The 20,054-nt window shown below is 38.3% G+C and overlaps 1 protein-coding gene across 1 annotated transcript in view; it reads left to right on the forward strand.

The window, feature by feature from the left end:
* Positions 1-19,409, forward strand: part of MPP4 (MAGUK p55 scaffold protein 4) — a 44,146-nt gene extending 24,737 nt beyond the window's left edge. The window contains exons 11-21 of the mRNA XM_064286809.1: positions 2,322-2,339; positions 3,691-3,729; positions 5,850-5,870; positions 8,789-8,803; positions 10,085-10,126; positions 10,449-10,619; positions 12,068-12,148; positions 14,182-14,275; positions 14,681-14,789; positions 15,686-15,820; positions 18,641-19,409. Coding sequence (XP_064142879.1) covers positions 2,322-2,339; positions 3,691-3,729; positions 5,850-5,870; positions 8,789-8,803; positions 10,085-10,126; positions 10,449-10,619; positions 12,068-12,148; positions 14,182-14,275; positions 14,681-14,789; positions 15,686-15,820; positions 18,641-18,832 — 917 coding nt within the window. The 3' untranslated portion in view covers positions 18,833-19,409. The remainder of the gene's footprint in view (positions 1-2,321; positions 2,340-3,690; positions 3,730-5,849; positions 5,871-8,788; positions 8,804-10,084; positions 10,127-10,448; positions 10,620-12,067; positions 12,149-14,181; positions 14,276-14,680; positions 14,790-15,685; positions 15,821-18,640) is intronic.
* Positions 19,410-20,054: the final 645 nt, after the last annotated feature.

Consider the following 20,054-nt stretch of genomic DNA (forward strand, 5'->3'; position numbering starts at 1 on the left):
ACATTTTTGAAGGAAGAAAACACTCATAATTTCTTCATACTGACAGTATTGTCATGGGTAACTGGATACATATTTTACATAGTTATAATAATAGCAATACATCAACAAGGAACTGCCAGAAGTTCAAGCCAGATTCAGAAGAAGACATGGAATGAGGGATATCATTGCTGATGCCAGACGGATCCTGGCTGAAAGCAGAGAATACCAGAAAGATGTTTACTTGTGTTTTATTGACTATGCAAAGGCATTCAATTGTGTGGATCACACCAAATTATGGATAACATTGTGAAGAATTGGACTCCAGAACACTTAACTGTGCTCATGAGGAACCTGTACATAGATCAAGAGGTAGCTGTTCAAACAGAGCAAGGGGATACTCTGTGGTTAAAAGTCAGGAAAGGTATGCAACAAGCTTCCATCCTTTCACCATACTTATTTGATCTGTATGCTGAGCAAATAATCCAAGAAACTGAATTATATGAAGAAGAATGGGGCATCAGGATTGGTGGAAGACACAACCCTGCTTGCTGAAAGTGAAGAGAACTTGAAGCACTTACTGATTATCTTAGGCTGGGTTCTCGAGAGAAGCAAAACCAGTAAAGAGTATAAATATATAGAGAGAGATTTATATCAAGGAAATGGCTCACGTGGTTGCAGAGGCTGTAATGTCCCAAGTCCGTGGGTTAGGACAGAGGCTTCTCCTGATTCATGTAGCCACAGGGGCTGGAAAACCCCAGGTCAGCAGGTCAGAGAGCAGGGCTCTTGCTCACAAGCTGTGAAGATCAACAAATCCCAAGATCAGCAGGCAAGGCTGAAGGTAAGCTGCTAGCTCAAGTCCCAAGAACTAGAGGTCAGATGAACAGGAGGCAGTTGCAGGATCCAGAAAGAGCAAAAGCCCGAGCCCTGTCCAAACGTCCACGCACACTCAATGTTAGCCACACGCCCAAGGAAACTCCCCTTCAACCGACTGGCTGCTCACAGCAGATCCCATCATGGAGGTAATCACATATCAGATCTCACCAGGGAAGTGACCACAACATCACATGACCTCTAAAACATTGAGAATCGTGGCCCAGCGAAATTGACATACAATCTTAACAATCACACTGATGAAGATCAAAGGCTACATCCTTCAGTATGGATTACATTTCAACATAAAAGAAAACAAAAATCCTTACAACTGGATCAATAAGCAACATCACGATAAATGGAGAAAAGATTAAAGTTGTCAAGGATTTCATTTTACATGGCTCCACAATCAATGCCCATGGAAGCAGCAGTCAAAAAATCAAACGGCATATTGCATTGGGCAAATCTGCAGCAAAAGACCTCTCTAAAGTGTTAAAAAATCAAAGATGTCCCTTCCTTGTTTAATCTCTTCTATTTTATTATTATTTTGGGGGGGATGACCCTGAACAATTTTATTACTTCCTCCCTGAACCTCAGTTTCTCATCTGTAAGACGGAAGTAATAGCACCTATGTCATAGTATTATGAGATTAAATACAGTAATGCAGAGAAAATACTTTAACACAGTATCTCGCCCGTATGAAGCACTGGACAAATGTTAAAAAAAAAAAAGCAGTCGCCATTGAGTCAATTCTGACTCACGGCAATACCATGTGTGTCAGAGTAGAATTGTGCCCCATGGGGTTTTCAGTGGCTGATTTTTTGGAAGTAGATCACCAGGCCTTTCTTCCTGTTAAATCTCTATCTCAAAACACTCAAGATTCACTGAACACTAATCTTGTCATTAACATAACAAAGACAACCCATTCCCAAATGGCTTCGAGGCTAGGACATACAACACATTTTTTGGGGGGGACAAAACTCAATCCATAACACAGGCCTATGTTAGTTTGCAGATGGTTCCTGAAAAGCTGCTTACTGAAGATGCACCTAAAGTTGTTATCTCCCTTCCTCTCTTCCTTTTTTCTATTCAAGATTTACTAAGTTCCTAAAATGTGCTGAACTAAGCACAGTAATTCAAATTCAGAAATGAGTACAACATAATCCTTATAGAGCCATTTGGGATGAAAAGGAGTGTGTTTACAGAAGCAAATAGATACCCATTTATAACAAGGCTCACAAATGCGTGAGTTGGTATAGGACATTCATCACTTTGTTACTGAATATACACTGAATTTCTAAAGAATAAATTCCGGAATATTAATTACAATAAATTTGGCACCTTTGTTTTTCTTATTGTAAGTAAATTAATCTGAGAAAACTATAGCATAGACTATTGTGTTCCCTTGGTTTTTTTTGTTTGTTTATGTTTGTTTTTGTTTTTTCCTGCTTCAACGATTTCTCTGTACCCAGTGAGTTCTATGGAAGAAGGTAAGAAACAGAATTTAGGGGAAAAAAACCTTATATCCAAAGTCTCCTAGAAATTTCCTGTTTTCTTAATCCGCCTCAATTCAGTTTGTCTATTATGACCTTGGAAACCCTGGTGGTGTGTGTAGTGGTTAAGTGCTACAGCTGCTAACCCAAGGGTCGGCAGTTCGAATCCACCAGGCGCTCCTTGGAAACTCTACGGGGCAGCTCTACTCTGTCCTATGAGTTGGAATTGACTCGACGGCACTGGGTTTGGTTTTTGGTTTTTATTATGAGCTCTTTCTATATACCCAATAGTGTAGTTGCTAATACCCAAATCTATAAAAAGGCATCTGTCAAAAGAATGCATATAAAGCATAATTGTGCTAACACTGAGAAGAATAAAAGAAAGGCAAAGTAACAACCTTTATATGCAGCCATAGTGCCTAAGAGGGCAGCATGATAAGAACTCAATAAAAGTTGTGAATCTGATCAGCTGTTTTGTGCCAACTGCTTTATACACATTATCTAAAAATAACCCTTCAAGAAAATTATTATTATTCGCATTTTATTGGTGAAGAGACTGAAGTTTAGAGAAGGTAAGAAAGTTGTCAGAGGTTGCAAGCAGCGTAGTCTGGATTCAAACTTCTAGCTCTCTGAACTTGATCAATGCTTAAGATGGACATCGAAGCATTACAAGCAAAGGGAACAGCATAAGAAAAGGCACAGAGGTGAGGAAGAACCAGTCGTCTACTCTAATGGGAATATAAGGTATTTGAAGGAGTGAGGTGGACAAAACCCTTCAAGGTTGAGTTTGGGTCATATTGTGAAGGGGTTGAAATGCTAGGGTGAATGGTTTTAAAAGTTATATTCTATGTGCCTCAGCTAAAGGTAAACATCCTGTACCAAACCAAACAGTTGATTCCGATTCCTGGCAATCCTATAGGACAGAGTAAAACTGCCAAATGGGGTTTCCAAGGAGCGGCTGGTGGATTTGAACTGCCTACCTTTTCGTTAACAGCCAAGTTTACTGAGCACTTACCATATGGCTGAGTTTTTCATGCATTATGTCAATTAGTCCTATTCTATATGGTAGGTATTATTACTGTTCCTATTTTACAGAGGCTTAAAGAGAGGTAAATTGTCCAGAACTCAAAAGTCTATGCTTTTTAAATTTTAATTATTTTATATAGCCCTCATATCATACATTTTCATTTAATACAGTCGAGTCCTTTTAATCCCTCCAAGTGAGCAATAGTTGTTAACACCTTACTTCTGTAAGGTGGGCTGGGTTTTAGTATCAGACATAAACTATATATGGGGAATTCTGTTTTTTAATGCTGATGTACTTTAAGTTCCATTTTTTCCTTTGTAGAAGATGACATGAAGATTGATGAGAAATGTGTGGAAGCAGGTAACATTTCCTTTTGAAAGATTTGCTGCCAGAAGAAACATGAAGCACCTCAGCTATAGATTATCTAGAGTCACCCCAATGCCCCCAGGCCTTTCCTCTGCAAGAAATGTGTAAAAAGACCCTCCTCCCAAACTTCTTCTGTGGTTCTGGCACTCGGAGGGAGAAGCACAGCTGGGGGAAGGCCTCCAGGCCCCACAGACATTTTAGAGTGGTTTCTTGGAAATGCTCTCAGGAACACTTCGTTAACATTCAGAGTTTCAGATGGTGGAACACCTGCAAACCACGTATTCTTTGTGGAGAACCATAAAATATCAACATCGAAATTCAGAATAGCAAAATGTGTAATTTGTTATTAAGTCTGACACCATCTTCTGGTGATTCTGGTAGAAAGAAGCAGTAGTGGGTTCTAAAAATTTGAGAAATATATAAAAAATTTTCACATTTCTGTATTTAAAGTTTTTGTAAATTGGGAAAAGATTTTTCAAATTTAGTGGCAGAACTACGATTGGCTCAAGAAGCACTAGGGTTTTGTTGGAAGACTAGTTGGAGACATTTTGATCTGAAAGGTGAATTTGTCTTGGCTTTCTAGGCTAAATCTAGTTTTTGGAAATTAAGAACCAATATGAAATCTTAAACTAGTGGGTGTTTCAAAGATTCACATGTACTTCCCAGAACAACTACAGAATAATGCTGACACTATATTTATTTTACCAAGTACACATTGTTTTCTTATTACAGTAATTTTCATTTCTTTTCTGTAATTTTAATTTTTTATTAGGTAATACATTCACACAGTTCAAAACTCAAAAATTTAAAAATATTACCCATTGTCATCAAGTTGTTTCTGACTCATAGCGGCCTTATAGGACATAGGGTTTCTTAAGCTGTAAGCTTTACGGAAGCAGACGGCCACACCTTTCTCCAAAGGAGCGCTGGTGGGTTTGAACCACTGACCTTTTGGTTAGAAGCCAAGTGCTTAACCACTGCACAACTGGGCCTCCTTTATTTGAAAGTATACTCAGTAAAAGTTCCTCTCTTTTCATGTTCCTCATTCAGTTTTCTTTCTAGAGGCAGTAAATGTTCTCAGTTTCTTTGGTATATCTCCAGACATTTTCTGTGCATATAAAAGCAAAGATGCATATTTGTTTTTCTTTCCTCTCTTCTACATCACCTTCTTTTTTTTTTTTTTTTAAACACACATGTATGTACCCTTTGATGGTGTGCTATACACACTGTTCTGATCATGGCTTTTTTCTATTAATACTATATCTTGCAGTTGATTCCTTCTTATCACATAAACGGCCTCCTTATTTATTTTAATTTTTTAAACAGCTTTATTGTATTCTATTGATTAAATAATCATACGTTTGTACAATCACCTATTGATAGACATTTGTGTTATAGCCAACCTTTTCTGTTGTAAACAATGCTACAATGAATAGCTTTAAAAATACATCATTTCACACATATGTGAGAATACATACCATAGATGCAACATCGTCTGATCAAAGGGTACATGCATTTGTAGTGTTGCTATATATTTCAAATTGTTCTCCATATAAATTCTATGAGTCGGTTTTATATAAATTCTAGATACTTACTCCTTAATGTCTCTTTAAATTCTAAGAATTGTTTTAACTAATGAGGAAGTTGGTTTATTTACGATCTTAGTTAAACAAGCCTATTCAATCAAGCCATTTGTACACATCTCTGTCACACTGGCCATGTTGGGGACTCCAACGCTTCAGGCAGGGCATCAGCCCTACTACATTTGCAAACCCTCTGGAAGCAAAGTTGTTCAATATCTAGTAACCTATCAGAGTTCCTTGTGATATTTCACTTTTCCCTTTTCTCTGAGTCTTCTTTTTATTCAATGTATTTATGTTAAGCTCCTGCTGCACTCCTGCTTGTTGTCATGGTCAACTTGCTTAATACCACTTATCTCATTTAAGCCTTATATATGCCGTAGAGACACCACTGACTTGACATTTGTTTAGGAAAAAATAAAAAACAGTGGCGTATGCGAAGAAGCACAGGGAATTAGACTGCTAAAATATAGACTCACTGTGGCTAACAATGTAAAGACATTTTCGGTTTTTTGCCTCCATGGAAAACCAAAGATGAAGAAACATTTGAATCTGGTAAGTAAAAAATGAGCACTTGCTACTGACTTTTTAATGTATATGCCAAGTTTTGGCATAATTTAAACACATATTTAGGGATATGATACAATATTTTTTTTTAATGAATTAACAATATGATTGCAAGCACTGTAAATTTCACCTAAACCAGAGCTTTTCAATAGGTACACTGCTCAATAGGTGCAGGGGCATTTTAGAGCTTCGTGGGGGCATTTTTTGTTGTCACAATAATCGAGGGCACTACTGGCCTTTAACTGATAGGAATCGGAAATTGCAATTGAGACAAGTCAATATGAGACAGCCCTGTACAATGAAGAGCTGTCCCTAGTCACACGTATCTTCTGAACGTCCTGCTGGACAGAACCCATTACAGATATAAATGGGTAGTTCTTTAACACACAACAGTGATGTGTTCATGTTCATAAGAAGTAACATGAAATGCCCGGTAGTTTAGAAGACAGTCATTTTGGAGAGAGGCATTCAAACAGAATAAAGACACTTGCAAAGATTGAATACTTGATCTATTCCACACATTCTGTCTACTTCCTACTGATAGTAAGTAAACTGGAAAGTGAGGTAACTATACTGAATTAATCATTTTCTTTTCCTTTTAATACGTTATTTGTTATAGTTGATTACACGTGTAAGTATCACCAAAAGTCCTCAAAGTAATGCTGACATCATTAGTAACAAAACAGGTCCCACAGAGTATTTTTGGAAAACTTGCCACTTCCAAGAATTTTATGTTTCCTCATTTTCTTCTTTTCATTGGTCTATAATTGTGTTGGCATATTATCCCTACTTCAATTAAGACAATTTTCCTCTTTCTCTTATCATACACAAGTAAATCTGGTCTGTTACTACTTACCAGACACTTCTTTTTATTCTAGTGTCCACTTGGTCCTTTGCTCTTCCATTTTTCTGTACTTCATATAAGGGATATTTTCAATCTCATTTCCTTTAAATCTAAGTTTCTTCACTATAAGTAGATGTAAGCATCTAATAATACCCTATGTCTTACAGAAAAGTCAGGCTACAGCATTTATACTTTGACATACCTTCTATTTTTTATTTCCCTTTATATTACAGTAAGAGCACTGTATTTAAATTTTTTTTTAATTTTGTGTGTGGTAGTCTACATTATCTATGAATTTGATCTTACAAGAGCAGAGCATTGCTACAAATACTAGTCATGAAACAGAGGGCACTGAAATTGATGGATTTGGGAACCACGCACCTAAATGATTAATTTACCGTTCGGGTTGTTTCTAAATTTCCTATTTTCTGTTAAGTGTTTGGCCTGTTTGGCGTAATTTAGTTATCTACACTTGGATCGCTGTTTGGGGTTGATTTAGGTTTTAATTCCTCTGGATTATAGGCATCCTTCCTTGCTCTGTTCAACTCATCATTTTTCTGGCAAACACTCCATATGCTAAACCTGTTGAAGATCAGGAGTATTTACACGGTTTGTGGAAGGAGAGGCCAGGTTAAGAGCATGGACTCTTGAGGCAGAAACGTGTTGCCGTCGAGTTGATTCCGACTCTTAGCGACCCTATAGGACAGAGTAGAGCTGCCCAATAGGGTTTCCAAAGAGTGGCTGGTGGATTCGAACTGCTGATCTTTTGATTAGTAGCTGAGCTCTTAACCACCGTACGACCAGGGCTCCTCTAGAGGCAGATTTGGGGCCAATTGCTCCCTGTCTGTGTCTTCTCTGGCAAGTAACTTAACCTCTCAGTTTTCCCATCTGTAAAATGGGAACAATAATTTATATAACATGGTAAAGTGCTTAGAATGGTACCCAGCACACAGTAAGTGCTGCGTAAGTGTTCCCTTGGGTTATTATGACGAATTCTGCTTGTTCCTTGGGGCAGTCATCGGCTGGTTCTCTAAGAGCAGCACTGCGGAGGGAAACACATAGCTGCCCACCCTTACCTAAAGCACCAGCTCTGGGCCCCTCTTTATTGAGAATGAGAACTCTCAGTACCTTCTGAACCCAGCTCACTTAGAAGCTCAGTTGAGGAACAATTAGAATCCAGCTGACATGTTTTCTAAATAAGAACCCTTGGCATCCATTCAAGATGTTTAATTATCTCAGAGCAATTAGTCGGCAGTTGAAGTTCTACAGTTCCTGTCGTAACTCTGCTCAAAACGAAGTATCATGTGACCTGGGGTTTCTCCAGGAGGTGATATGTAGTCTATTTAACTAGGAACATTATTTAAAAACAAAACAGAGAACATGGCACTGTTTAAAGATGTCGAGAAAACAATTCACTCTGTATTCAGTTCCACCCCCCTTCCAGGGACCTACTGGAGATGGAAATGTGTGCACTGGGGTCGGGGGCAGAGGTGGGGGGGGTAGAGGCCTGAGGCTTCTGCAATGTCTGCCCCAGTGCCCTCCACCACTGCCTGCACTTCAAAGGGCCGCAACAATACCTCTGGAAGAGGAGAGAGAAGGCTCAAATCTGTTGCCTTCCTATAATTTCTCTTTCAATTCCCACTTTGTGTCAACCAAGTAGAGAAGAGAGCCTTCTTGGAGAGTCTTTGGAGCCTCCGGATGGTGCAAACAGCTAAGGGCCTCAAATGCTAACCAAGAGGTTGGAAGTCCCAGTCCACCCTGAGTCTCCTCTGGAGATTTACTTCTGAAACATCAGCCATTGAAAACCCTGTGAAGCACAATGCTAGTTTTACGCGGAACACGTGGGGTTGGGGTCGCTAGGAGTCAGAGTGACTCCAGGGACAACTCTTCTTCTTTTTTTTTTTTTAAGAGTCCTGGCAAGCAACTTGTAGAAAAAGTTATTTTTTCCAAACAACAAAATGGATGCTTCGCTATGGTCGTTTGCCTTTATCTGATGGCTAACTTAAGTTTTTCAAAGGCTTAATTTTTTCATGTCTGTTTCCGCACTTACCCAAATATCCAGAGGAGCTTTCAGAAGGTAATTGTTCATTTTTATTTCCTGAGTAACCCAAACGAAGCCACGTTTAAGGTCTTTCATTGCCTCTAAGTGGATACTTGACAGGATGACTTTTACGAATGAAGACATAATATTGTAAAGGTGAAATACATGATTATTGAATTTGATAGAAAACATTTTTAAATGAACAACAAAGCAATTAAGCTTTTATGAACACAGTGAAATCTGTGAGAGCCATAACTCTTGTTTTTCCAAGTCTGGCAAGTTTTCCGCCTTTGACGGGGTGCAGTCTTACCACTTTTCTAGTGTTTTCTATTAGTGGGAAATATTTTAGTTTTCCTTCTCTTACAGGTTTCCACCTTCCACAGATTTTGGCTTTCACAGGTTTTACTGTATATCCCTAAATAAACATTTCCTTTCAAGTTTACTGGCATATTACAATCAGAAAAATGAACTTACTTGCTTACTTGGAATTGATAGGTCTGTGTTTTCTTTATGTTTTAAAATGTGTGTTGAAAAACAAAAACAAAGGTTAAAAAAAAAGGGGCTGTATATATCAGTCCATTTTATGGACAAATGTGCTTTATATATTTCAATGATCAGAACAGAGTTGTAAAAGCGAAAAAGAATATAATTAAAAAATAATTTGAAAATGATATTTTTTATAAAATTTTTTCCTGGAGTTTATAACAATTATTCTGAGGCCCAGAATAATTTAGAGCTTAGAGTTTCAACTAGCTCTAGTTGCTCCCGAACCTCTGGGCACAGTTTTCCTCACTCTTGTCTTCTGGGCAAATCAGAAATAATTGGCAGCCATAGAGCAAATACTAATTCTATATAGAACAAATCATTTTACAAGAAAATGAAAACTCGTATGTAGTAAAGAGATTATACGATCTATCAGAACATGGTATCTGCAAATCAAGGCCAAAGCCAGTTTGTTATCTGTGTTTTTTAGAATCAATTTTCTTACAGTAAGTATAAAAATGTAATCTCAGTCTTTATGTTTTTACAATGACTCAATATTTTAGTTATAGCTTTAAACAAGCCAACAATAGCTTTAGGCTTTCAATTATACTAGACAGAATACATTCAGGGGAATGCGAGCATTCTGAAGTGCCTCTGTGTAATTAGGTGGATGTGAATAATAGGATGGAGTGCTTAGAACATTCCTCAATGACAAATTCCACTGTACTGCCATCTACTGAGACAGTGTCACTTAAAAAATGGAAGACAACGTCATGCATCCATTCTAAATAGATTTCTCTTCTCCCTCCACGTATTCTGCCCCCGCTGTTCCAGACAAGGAGGAATTTGTTGACTATGGTCAGAAGTTCTTTATTGGTAGGTGATGATGATGAATAAGAGCTATTGTTTGTTCTTGTCTCACCTTCCCCCATAAAATGTAAATTCATGAGGAAATGGCCTTTGCTTAGTTGACCACTATAAATCCAGCACCTGGTACAATGCCTGGCACATAGTAGGTGCTTGATGCAACTTAAGGTAATACATGAGTATTTTGTTATTTTCCTTCATATTGCTTCCAGTCTTCTAACTTCAAACAGACATGACTATATTAATGAATGCTTTAGGATCATAGTCATTGTGTGCTTCATCAAATTGGAACCAAGAAGTAACCTCTGCGTGTTTCAACCCTCCCTCCAAGCTGGTTTCCGCCGCAGCATGCGCCTTTGTCGCAGGAAGTCTCACCTCAGCCATCTTCGCACCAGCGTGTGCTGCAGCAGCAGCTGCTACAATGCAGTGGGAGCCTCTTACGAGGAGGTGGTGCAGTACCAGCGACACCCTTCAGACAAGCACCGCCTGATAGTGCTCGTGGGTATGTCCCCCATGCACTTGCTGTCCTCTCCCACAGGGAAGTTTTCCTTCGAGATTCGACAACCTTCATTGGAGTGTGGTAAAAACAGGATTTCTTTCTGGACCCCCGTAAAAAGACCTGTTTCTGTTTTAATAAAGTCTGTTTTATTTGTTTGTTTGTTTATAAATAAGATTTTATTGTATCATGCTTTTATTGTCTACAATTGAATGTAGTTTGCCATGGTATATACGAACTTGTATCATAAGTTGTATTATGATGAGGTTATAATTGAGATTTTTTTTGGACTGTTTAGAATTTGTTGATAAGCATAGATGAGTGTTCCCCCAGACTAGATAACCAGCCTGTATTAAACAAACAAAAAACTAAACCTGTTGCTGTCGAGTCGATTCCAACTCATAGCAATCCTATAGGACAGAGTAGAACTGCCCCCATAGAGTTTCCAAGGAGCGCCTGGTGGATTCGGACTGCCGACCTTTTCATGAGCAGCTGCAGTGCTTAACCACTACACCACCAGGGCACAGTAGAAAAAAAAATTGAGGTCGATTTCCCTAGCAAAATTTGTAACCACCCCGTTTTGAAAAGCATCTAAGATCTTCTGGACTGTACCTTTGGTGCTAAAGAACAAGGCAAACATAATGTGGAGTGACCTGCTTTTTTGACCAAGATCTCTGCAATGCTGGTCTCTATAGCAGTAGCAACTTACATTTTACTGCCCTCTTCTCTGTGTAGCCCAGGTGTGATCAGAGTTGGCCTTGTAGAGAAGAGCAACATGCCCAGCTACAAAATTTGCAAGGCCCAGTGCAAAATGAAAATACAAGGACCCCTTATTCAAATATTTAGGACTTCAGGCAGCAATAACAGGGTATTAAATCAAGTGTGGGACCTTTCTATGCATGGGCCCTACGAGACTGCACAGGTTATATGCCTATGAAGTCAGCCCTGCCTCCAGTTGGACATGGGGGTGCTGACTCAACCACCTGTCAGGAAATGTGCCCCCTGAATTCTATAAGTCACATAACCTATAATCGTCAAAGCTGATTTCTGGGTTGTGACATGATAGAAACTTCATTTGAAGAAGAAAGGAAGGTTCTCTCAGATTATCTTCATTGAAAAGAGGCTAGCAAATGCTCAGTTTCCAACATTAGATGTTTTCTGTGGTGACAGGTCCTTGCAATTATCTACCTCAGCTGGCTGAAGTGACAGGTTCTTGCAATTCCCTACCTCATTTCTAAGTGGTGAAGATACCTGGGTTCTTCCATAGGCCACTAGGAAAATTCCCAAGAGCATTTTGGAGTTGTTCCAACTTATGAGAAGGGAAGTTACGTAATTTCCCTAAAAACATTTGCTTTCAAGTTTCTAATTCTTCAATAGAATAATGATGACTTCATTACCATATAATTATATACATTCACATCTAATGGTTTTTGTACATGACTTTTTGTGTTTAGGACCTTCTGGGGTTGGAGTCAATGAACTGAGACGACAGCTCATTGAATTGAATCCCATCCATTTTCAAAGTGCTGTGCCACGTATGTTTAGTTTTTCTTTTATAGCTATTCATGTTTTCAAAAAACTTTCTTTGCCTCTGCAAATATGCTGATCTAACTTAACTATGTCATACTGTCTTTGCTGTAAAAATAGAAGACACAAGGGATAGACATTAAGTATTTCTAGCTATATTTATTTTAATAAAGAGAACTGATTTACAGGCAGGTAGCCAGCTAAACATTTAAAAGGTGATTGTCTTTTTTTTTTTTCTTTTTTTAACGATTACATAAATGACCTTTCAGGAAAAGTAATATTAGTAATAATAGCTAACATTCATTCAGTCTTACTACCTTCCAGACACTGTGCTTGGTTATTTAAATGCCTTGTTCTGTTTATTTTTTTTATTAAAAAAAAATGTAATATATACAAGTATAATTTAGAAACAAGGCATGATGGTGGCAAAGTGGGTTAAGCTCCTGGCTGCTAACCAGAAGGTCTGCAGGTGGTTCGAACCCACCAGCTGCTCTGCAGGAGAACAGACCTGGTGATATGCTTCCATAAAGATTACAGCCTAGGAAACCCTATTGGGCAGTTTTACTCTGTCATATAGGGTCACTGTGAGTCAGAATCGGCACACAGGAACAATTCAAAAATAATTTAAATAAGATTGTATTACACACAGTGGTTTTTAAAATGGTATTCTCTTATTTTCCTTTTACTCTTGGCTTCCTTTCTTCCCCTATGCTCCTCCTTCACCACTACCACCAAGTTCTAAGCCAACTCCTAGTATGTAGTCTTCCAGATTTTCTCCTTGTTTAGTTTACTCCATTTTATACATATATATGTGTAAGCTCTAAGACATTTGAGAACTGCAATTCTAAAAATATAAGGTATTACTTGTTTCACACTGGGATACATCCTTCCAAAGAAAACTTTAAAAATCACTTTAAGAAAACCTGATTTTTTAAATAAAAATAGAAAAGATAATTTAAAGACTTGTGATAGAATTCCTGAATTCAAGAAAACAGAAGGTTTATAATAATGCATAAAATCATTGCTGTCAAATCGATTCCAACTCATAGTGACCCTACAGTACAAAGTAGAACTGCCTTATAGGGTTTCCAAGCTGGTGGATTTGAACTGCTGAACTTTTGGTTAGTAGCCAAGGTCTAAACCACTGTGCCACCACGGCTCCTATAATAATGTGTAGCTTCTAATATATACAAAAGGATATTAAAATGTAAGTTTTGACTGAGGCACTAAGATGAAAATCTTGAGGTATGTGAAAACCAGTTAAGCCCCTCATAGACATCAAGGCAGATATCTTGAGAATTTTGTGGGAGGATTTTATTGAACAGAGCCACCCCTCAAAATGGGCAGGAAGTGTGTATGTGTGGAAGGGGTGTTTCCCCTTTCACCTCAAGGCAAAAGAAAGGAATTTAAGGAGACCACTTACAGATCTATGTTATTGTTGTGAGATGCCATTGAGTGGATTTTGACTCATAATGACCCAATTTGACACAACAGAACTGCCCCCATAGGGTTTTCTAGGCTGTAATCTTTATTGGGAGCAGATCACCAGGTCTTTCTCCTGTGGAGCTGCTGGGTGGGTTCGAACCAAGAGCCTTTTGTTTAGCAGCCAGGTACTTAATCATTTGCACCACCAGGTTATAGGAAGTGTATTATCTAAACATAAATTATGGCTGGTATTGCTACCTGGGAGTCCTTAGGCATCTTAGGGTTCATGCATAATTCACTAGTGCCTGTTTTGAAGAACAGCAGGTTATTACAGCATTTCCTTAGAACCTCCCTATCCTGGCTAAATATCTTACACATTGTCTTCTACACTGTGGCACTTGGTAAATGTTTATGGAGTAACTGAATTTGATATGGAAGCTACTGCTTTCTTATCACCAATTTAGGCTCCCTTGTTTTGGTTCTAGCAATTATCTACCTGTTTGTTTATGTATTTACTTATTTATTTTTATTGGACATATTTATCCAAGTGTATATTGGTAATAAATCAAAATATTTCAAAGAATCTAAAACTTTTCATTCTTTTTTATTTTGTTAGACACTACTCGCTCCAAAAAGAGTTATGAAATGAATGGGCGTGAGTATCATTATGTGTCAAAGGAAACATTTGAAAATCTCATGTACAGCCACAGGTAAGGTAGAGGTTCAGAATCTAATTCTTGCATCTGATTGCTTTATATTCAAAATAGATTTCCTTTTTTTTTTTTTTTTAAATCCATTGACTAGCGGTCTTGGGGTAATTCCTTTGGTTTCTGAAAAGGTAAGCAAGGAAATGTATGTTGATATATTAGTACATCATCAGGTGATTCTCAGTTTGGAAAGGGAGCAGAATTGTGATGTAAACTTTAGAAAATTTGGGGAAGTAGTTAAGCCCTAGATCTCTTAATTTTTCTGATCCTGATGAATATCCAGTAATTCTTTTTTGTATTAGCAAGATCCACACATTTATATTCTCTTCTATTGAAGTTTACCTTGTTACTACTACTGACATTTTACTTATTGAAAGAGTCCTTGTTTTCTTTGTCCCACTTTTACAGGATGCTGGAGTATGGTGAGTACAAAGGCCACCTCTATGGCACTAGTGTGGATGCTGTTCAAGCAGTTCTTGACCAAGGAAAGGTCTGTGTCATGGACTTAGAGCCTCAGGTGGGTTTGTCACAGAGTATTTCCCATCTCCTCAAAGTAATGAATGCATGTTACCCATTTTCTGCACATGCTGTAGGTTATAGTTGAGACATTTTATTCTTACCCTTTCAGGATAAGACCACTCTTTCCACATCTAGGGGCCATGATCTTACCTGAAGGGTCGATTGTCATCATCTTGCCTTCAGTTGGGTCAAGAAGTCTTGCTTCTCGGGCACAAAACTAGAGCTGAGTGGGTGGGCATAAAGAAAAGTGAGAATTTTTCTTGCCTTGAGCTTGATCACAAAGGCATCAAGGTAACTTCTTGATGAGAGAATAAGACATTGTTTTACACCAGAATGCAAGGTTCTCAGTTCATATGTAGACTGGAGCATAAGTGAACAAGTTAAGTAAGATAAGGGGCATACAATGTGTAGGTCAAATTTTTATGATCCTTGTATTTTCTTTGTGCTTTCCTTAAAATGTGCTTAATAAAGGAAAGACAGACTTGGGTCAAAGCTGGTGGTCAGTGTGAAGATGGCAGGAGTATCTAATGTGAGGTAACAGAAAGAGGAAAGGGAAGGGAGGTGAAACAGAGCTGATCCACCCTGAAAATCTGCCTTTGTCTTTGTGCCTTGAGATCATGTATAGAATCCTACTCTCAGATTTCAATAAAGGATACCATAGCTAGTAAGTGGAAGAGCCAAAATTTGAACTTCGTGTTCATTCTAGAGCACCACCTCCTGACTATTAAAATTTTTGTTTGTTTTTTAAGAGTTGAGGACTTGGGGGGAAGATGAGAATATACTCCAGCTAAAAATAATTGCTAATTTCTGGTCTTAGAAATTTAGAGAATATGCATATCAACTCTAGGAAATTTGGACTTCTGTTTTAAATGTGCATTTAATTTTTCTGTATAGGGTATTCAAGTGGCTCGAACCCAAGAACTGAAGCCCTATGTCATCTTTATAAAGCCATCTAACTTGAGTTGTATGAAGCTATCTCGGAAAAATGCCAAGATCATTACAGACTACTTTGTGGAGATGAAGTTCAAGGTAAGATACAGAGGAAGTGGTTGATTGTATTTTTTTCTAGTTAAAAATCACAGTACTGTTCCCAGATGATTCCTGTGTTAAGGAATGTAACATTTCTAATACATAATATCCTCAACATCACTTACAGATGTTAAAATAAGTTTAATAATGCTATGATGCTAACTTTCCTTTTTTTATTTCCCCCTTATTTGATGGAAGGTCCCAAAGCCAGTTTGCAAAAGTCTGACTCTTTTACACAGAAATTAGGTGTGCACAAGCCTGATATTTGTATTTTAAGAGGATTAGTTATAAGAAAGTTTACTTTAAAATGTCATAGTGAATATTTTTGCCCATTCCCAAGAAAGATGATCTGACCGAATGTGGAAATTATTGAACAATATCATTACTATCACATGCAAGTAAAATTTTGCTGAAGATCATTCAAATGTGGATGCGGCAGTATATCAACAGGGAACTGCCAGAAACTCAAGTCAGATTCAGAAGAGGATGTGGAGCCAGGGATATCATTGCTGATGTCAGATGGATCCTGGCTGAAAGCAGAGAATACCAGATAGATGTTTACCTATGTTTTCTTGACTATGCAAAGGCATTCAACTGTGTGAATCATAACAAATTATGGATAACATTGCGAAGAATGGGAATTCCAGAACACTTAATTGTGCTCATGAGGATCCTGTACATAGATCAAGAGACAGTCATTTGAACAGAACAAGGGGATACTTCGTGGTTTAAAGTCAGGAAAGGTGTATGTCAGGGTTGTACCCTTTCACCATACTTATTCAATCTGTATGCTGAGCAAATAATCAGAGAACCTGGACTGTAGGAAGAGAACAGGGCATCAGGATTGCAGGAAGAATCAATAACAATCTGTGTTATGCAGACGACACAACCTGGCTTGCTGAAAATGAAGAGGATTTGAAGTACTTAACTGATGAAGATCAAAGACTACACCCTTCAGTATGGATTGCACCTCAACATAAAGAAAACAAAAATCCTCACAATTGGACCAATAAGCAACATCATGATAAATGGAGAACAGTGAAGTTGTCAAGTGTCAGGGATTGAACTGCATCCCCCCAAAACATCTGTCAACTTAGCTAGGTCATGATTCCCAGTATTGTATGACTGTCTACCATTTTATCATCTGATGTGATTTCCCTATGTGTTATAAATGTTATCACTATGATGTAATAATATGGATTAGCTGCAGCTTTACTGATGAGATCTACAAGATTAGATACTCCCTTAAGCCAACCTCTTTTGAGAAATAAAAGAGAAAAGCCAGCAGAGAGACATGGGAGCTCATACCACCAAGAAACAGTGCCAGGAGCAGACTGTGTCCTTTGGACATGAGGTTCCTGCACAGAAAAGCTCACAGGCCAAGGGAAGATTGATGACAAGGACCTTCCTCCAGAGCAGAGAAAGCCTTCACCTGGAGCTGGCACCCTGATTTGGACTTGTAGCCTACTAGACTGTGAGAGAATAAATATCTCTTTATTAAAGCCATCCACTTGTTTTTGTTTTACTTGGATCCACAATCAACAGCCATGGAAGCAGCACTTGAGACATCAAAAGATGCATTGCATTGGGCAAAACTGCTGCAAAAGACCGCTTTAAAGTGTTAAAAAGCAAAGATGTCACCTTGAGGACTGAGGTACACGTAACCCGAGCCATGGTGTTTTCAATCTCCTCATATGCATGTGAAAGCTGGATGATGAATAAGGAAGACAGAAGAAGAACTGATGCCTTTGAATTGGGGTGTTGGTGAAGAATATCAACTACACCATGGGCTGCCAGAAGAACGAACAAATCTGTCTTGGAATAAGTACAACCAGAATGCTCCTTAGAAGCAAGGATGGCAAGACTACATCTCACATACTTTGGACATGCTATCGGGAGGGATCAGTCCCTGGAAAAGGACATCATGCTTGGTAAAGTAGAGGATCAGCGAAAAAGAGGAAGACCCTCAATGAGATGGATTGACACAGTGGCTGCAACAATGGGCTCAAGCATAACAACGTTTGTGAGGATGGCCAGGACTGGGCAGTGTTTTGTTCTGTTGTGCGTAGGGTCACTGTGAGTTGGCACCAACTCTACAGCACCAAACAACAACAACAACATAGTGAATATACTTTGTGTGTAATATCAGGTATCTTACTACCTTACTTCTCATTATTTTTGTTTTTACATTTTTTCAATGACTGTTTTACAAAACTCTGATTCTCCAGAACGCAGTTAGTTCAGTGAAGTTTATGGGTGCACTTAAGATTAAAAAAAAAAAAATTGGGGGGAATTTAAAATTGTGTTCTCATTTCGATGGCTGTCTAAGCAAATTAATAAAATTGTTCTGGGCCATGTGTATGGCCACCTTGTCAAGGGGTACTTTCACAAAATTTTAGCGCCTGTATTTGCATTTGTGTTTATGATTGCATTGGCAACAAGTACCACTACTTTAGTTGTCATGAGCAAATAAGAAAATAACAGCAATAAATTTAATTACTATCCTTATGGATGTGACCATTTTCTATCTGCAAGATAACATCATTCTTATCAGGTTAATGTTCTTTTAAATTTTAAGTTAAAATTTTATTTATATTTAATTGATAAATTTGCTTTGGTTTTATGTTGCATATGGTTTGAAAGCTTCAAGTGTTTAGGTAATAAAATAAATTTAAGTCCAGGTGGGAAGCTGAGTGGTCATTTATTTGACCTGGTTTTTTATAAATAGCTTCTCAACCAATGTGACAGCATAACATACTGTATATTAATTCTATTTGTCTCATTCAATGTCTTATGCGTATTTTTCTATTTCTCCTGAAGGATGAAGACTTACAAGAGATGGAGGATTTAGCCCAAAAAATGGAGGCCCAGTTTGGCCAGTACTTTGATCATGTGATAGTGAATGACAACTTGCAAGATGCATGCGTCCAGTTGTTGTCAGTAGTAAGGAAAGCTCAGGAAGAGCCTCAGTGGGTCCCAGCAACATGGATTTTCTCTGATACCACATCTTAGGGAGGCCTCCTGCTTAATGCTGGAGTTTTAACAACGTACCTTGGTGATAGATACCTGGAATAATAGCTGTAATATAAAATAGCGCTATTTGACCCATTGTAATGCGTGCGACTTTAAAAGTGCGACTCGACGGCAGTGGTATAGTTTATTAATTAATCTTATTTAAAAATAAATGTGTATTGTATGGGTATGTAGACTGGCTTTTGGGAAACTTGTTTTTCCTTCACCTCCTATGCAATGTAGGAACATGAATGTGAAAATATCAAGTCACTAAACCTGAGAACCTTTCATTTATTTCATATGGCTTTTATAGGATTCAGATTGAAAAAGCTTTTCCTAAATAAAATTAGCAGGATTTCATTTCAGAAACTGTGTTTTACTACATAAACCTTGCTTCATGAAAAAGTGTTTGTCATTGTGCTTTTTACAAAAAGTGCCTATTTGACTAACTCAGCAAGAGAAGTTAATATATGTATTTCACACCTAACATCAAAACCTCAGAAACTGCATTGCCTCCATTATCTACAAATCAATCCACAAGGAAGATTATTCTTCTGATCACAAGTGTCCCAAACATTAATCTTCCTAAAAGCCAGTATCCACCTTTATACCTAAATTGCTGACCTTTTGATTAACAGCCGAGTTCTTAACCACTGAACCACCAGGGCTCCATGCCTAAATTAAAACAACAACAAAAAAACCCAAACCCAGTGCAGTGGAGTGGATTCCCACTCATAGCGACCCTATAGGACAGAGTGGAACTGCCCCACAGCGTTTCCAAGAAGTGGCTGGTGGATTCAAACTACCCACCTTTTGGTTAGCAGCTGAGCTCTTAAACACTACACCATGCCTCAATTAGGAAAGGCCAATTGGTCCAAAAGACCAATATACAAGAAAACCACAAGATGGAGATGTTATTCCAAGAAGTCTTGTTTTTCTTTCTTTTCCCTGGGCCTGTGACTTCAGTCGCTCTCCCTGTCCCTGTATTAGTTTATCTTATGCATCATTCTCCCCTTTCTCCATATTCATACCATTCCTCCACCCATCCCATCGCTTTCTTCATCAAAACCTTTAAGAAAATTAAATTTTAAGGATACTTAACTGAGTCCAGATTTGATTTTATGTTGTGGTTCGCTGAGAAAGCAAAGGGTTGGCCGACACCCACACCCTCCCGCACTGCAACTGTGGGCGGGGCCGGGGGGGGCAGGGAATGAGGGGGTAA

The sequence above is a fragment of the Loxodonta africana genome, chromosome 6 (assembly GCF_030014295.1).
Source record: "Loxodonta africana isolate mLoxAfr1 chromosome 6, mLoxAfr1.hap2, whole genome shotgun sequence".
Classification (NCBI taxonomy): Eukaryota; Metazoa; Chordata; class Mammalia; order Proboscidea; family Elephantidae; genus Loxodonta; species Loxodonta africana.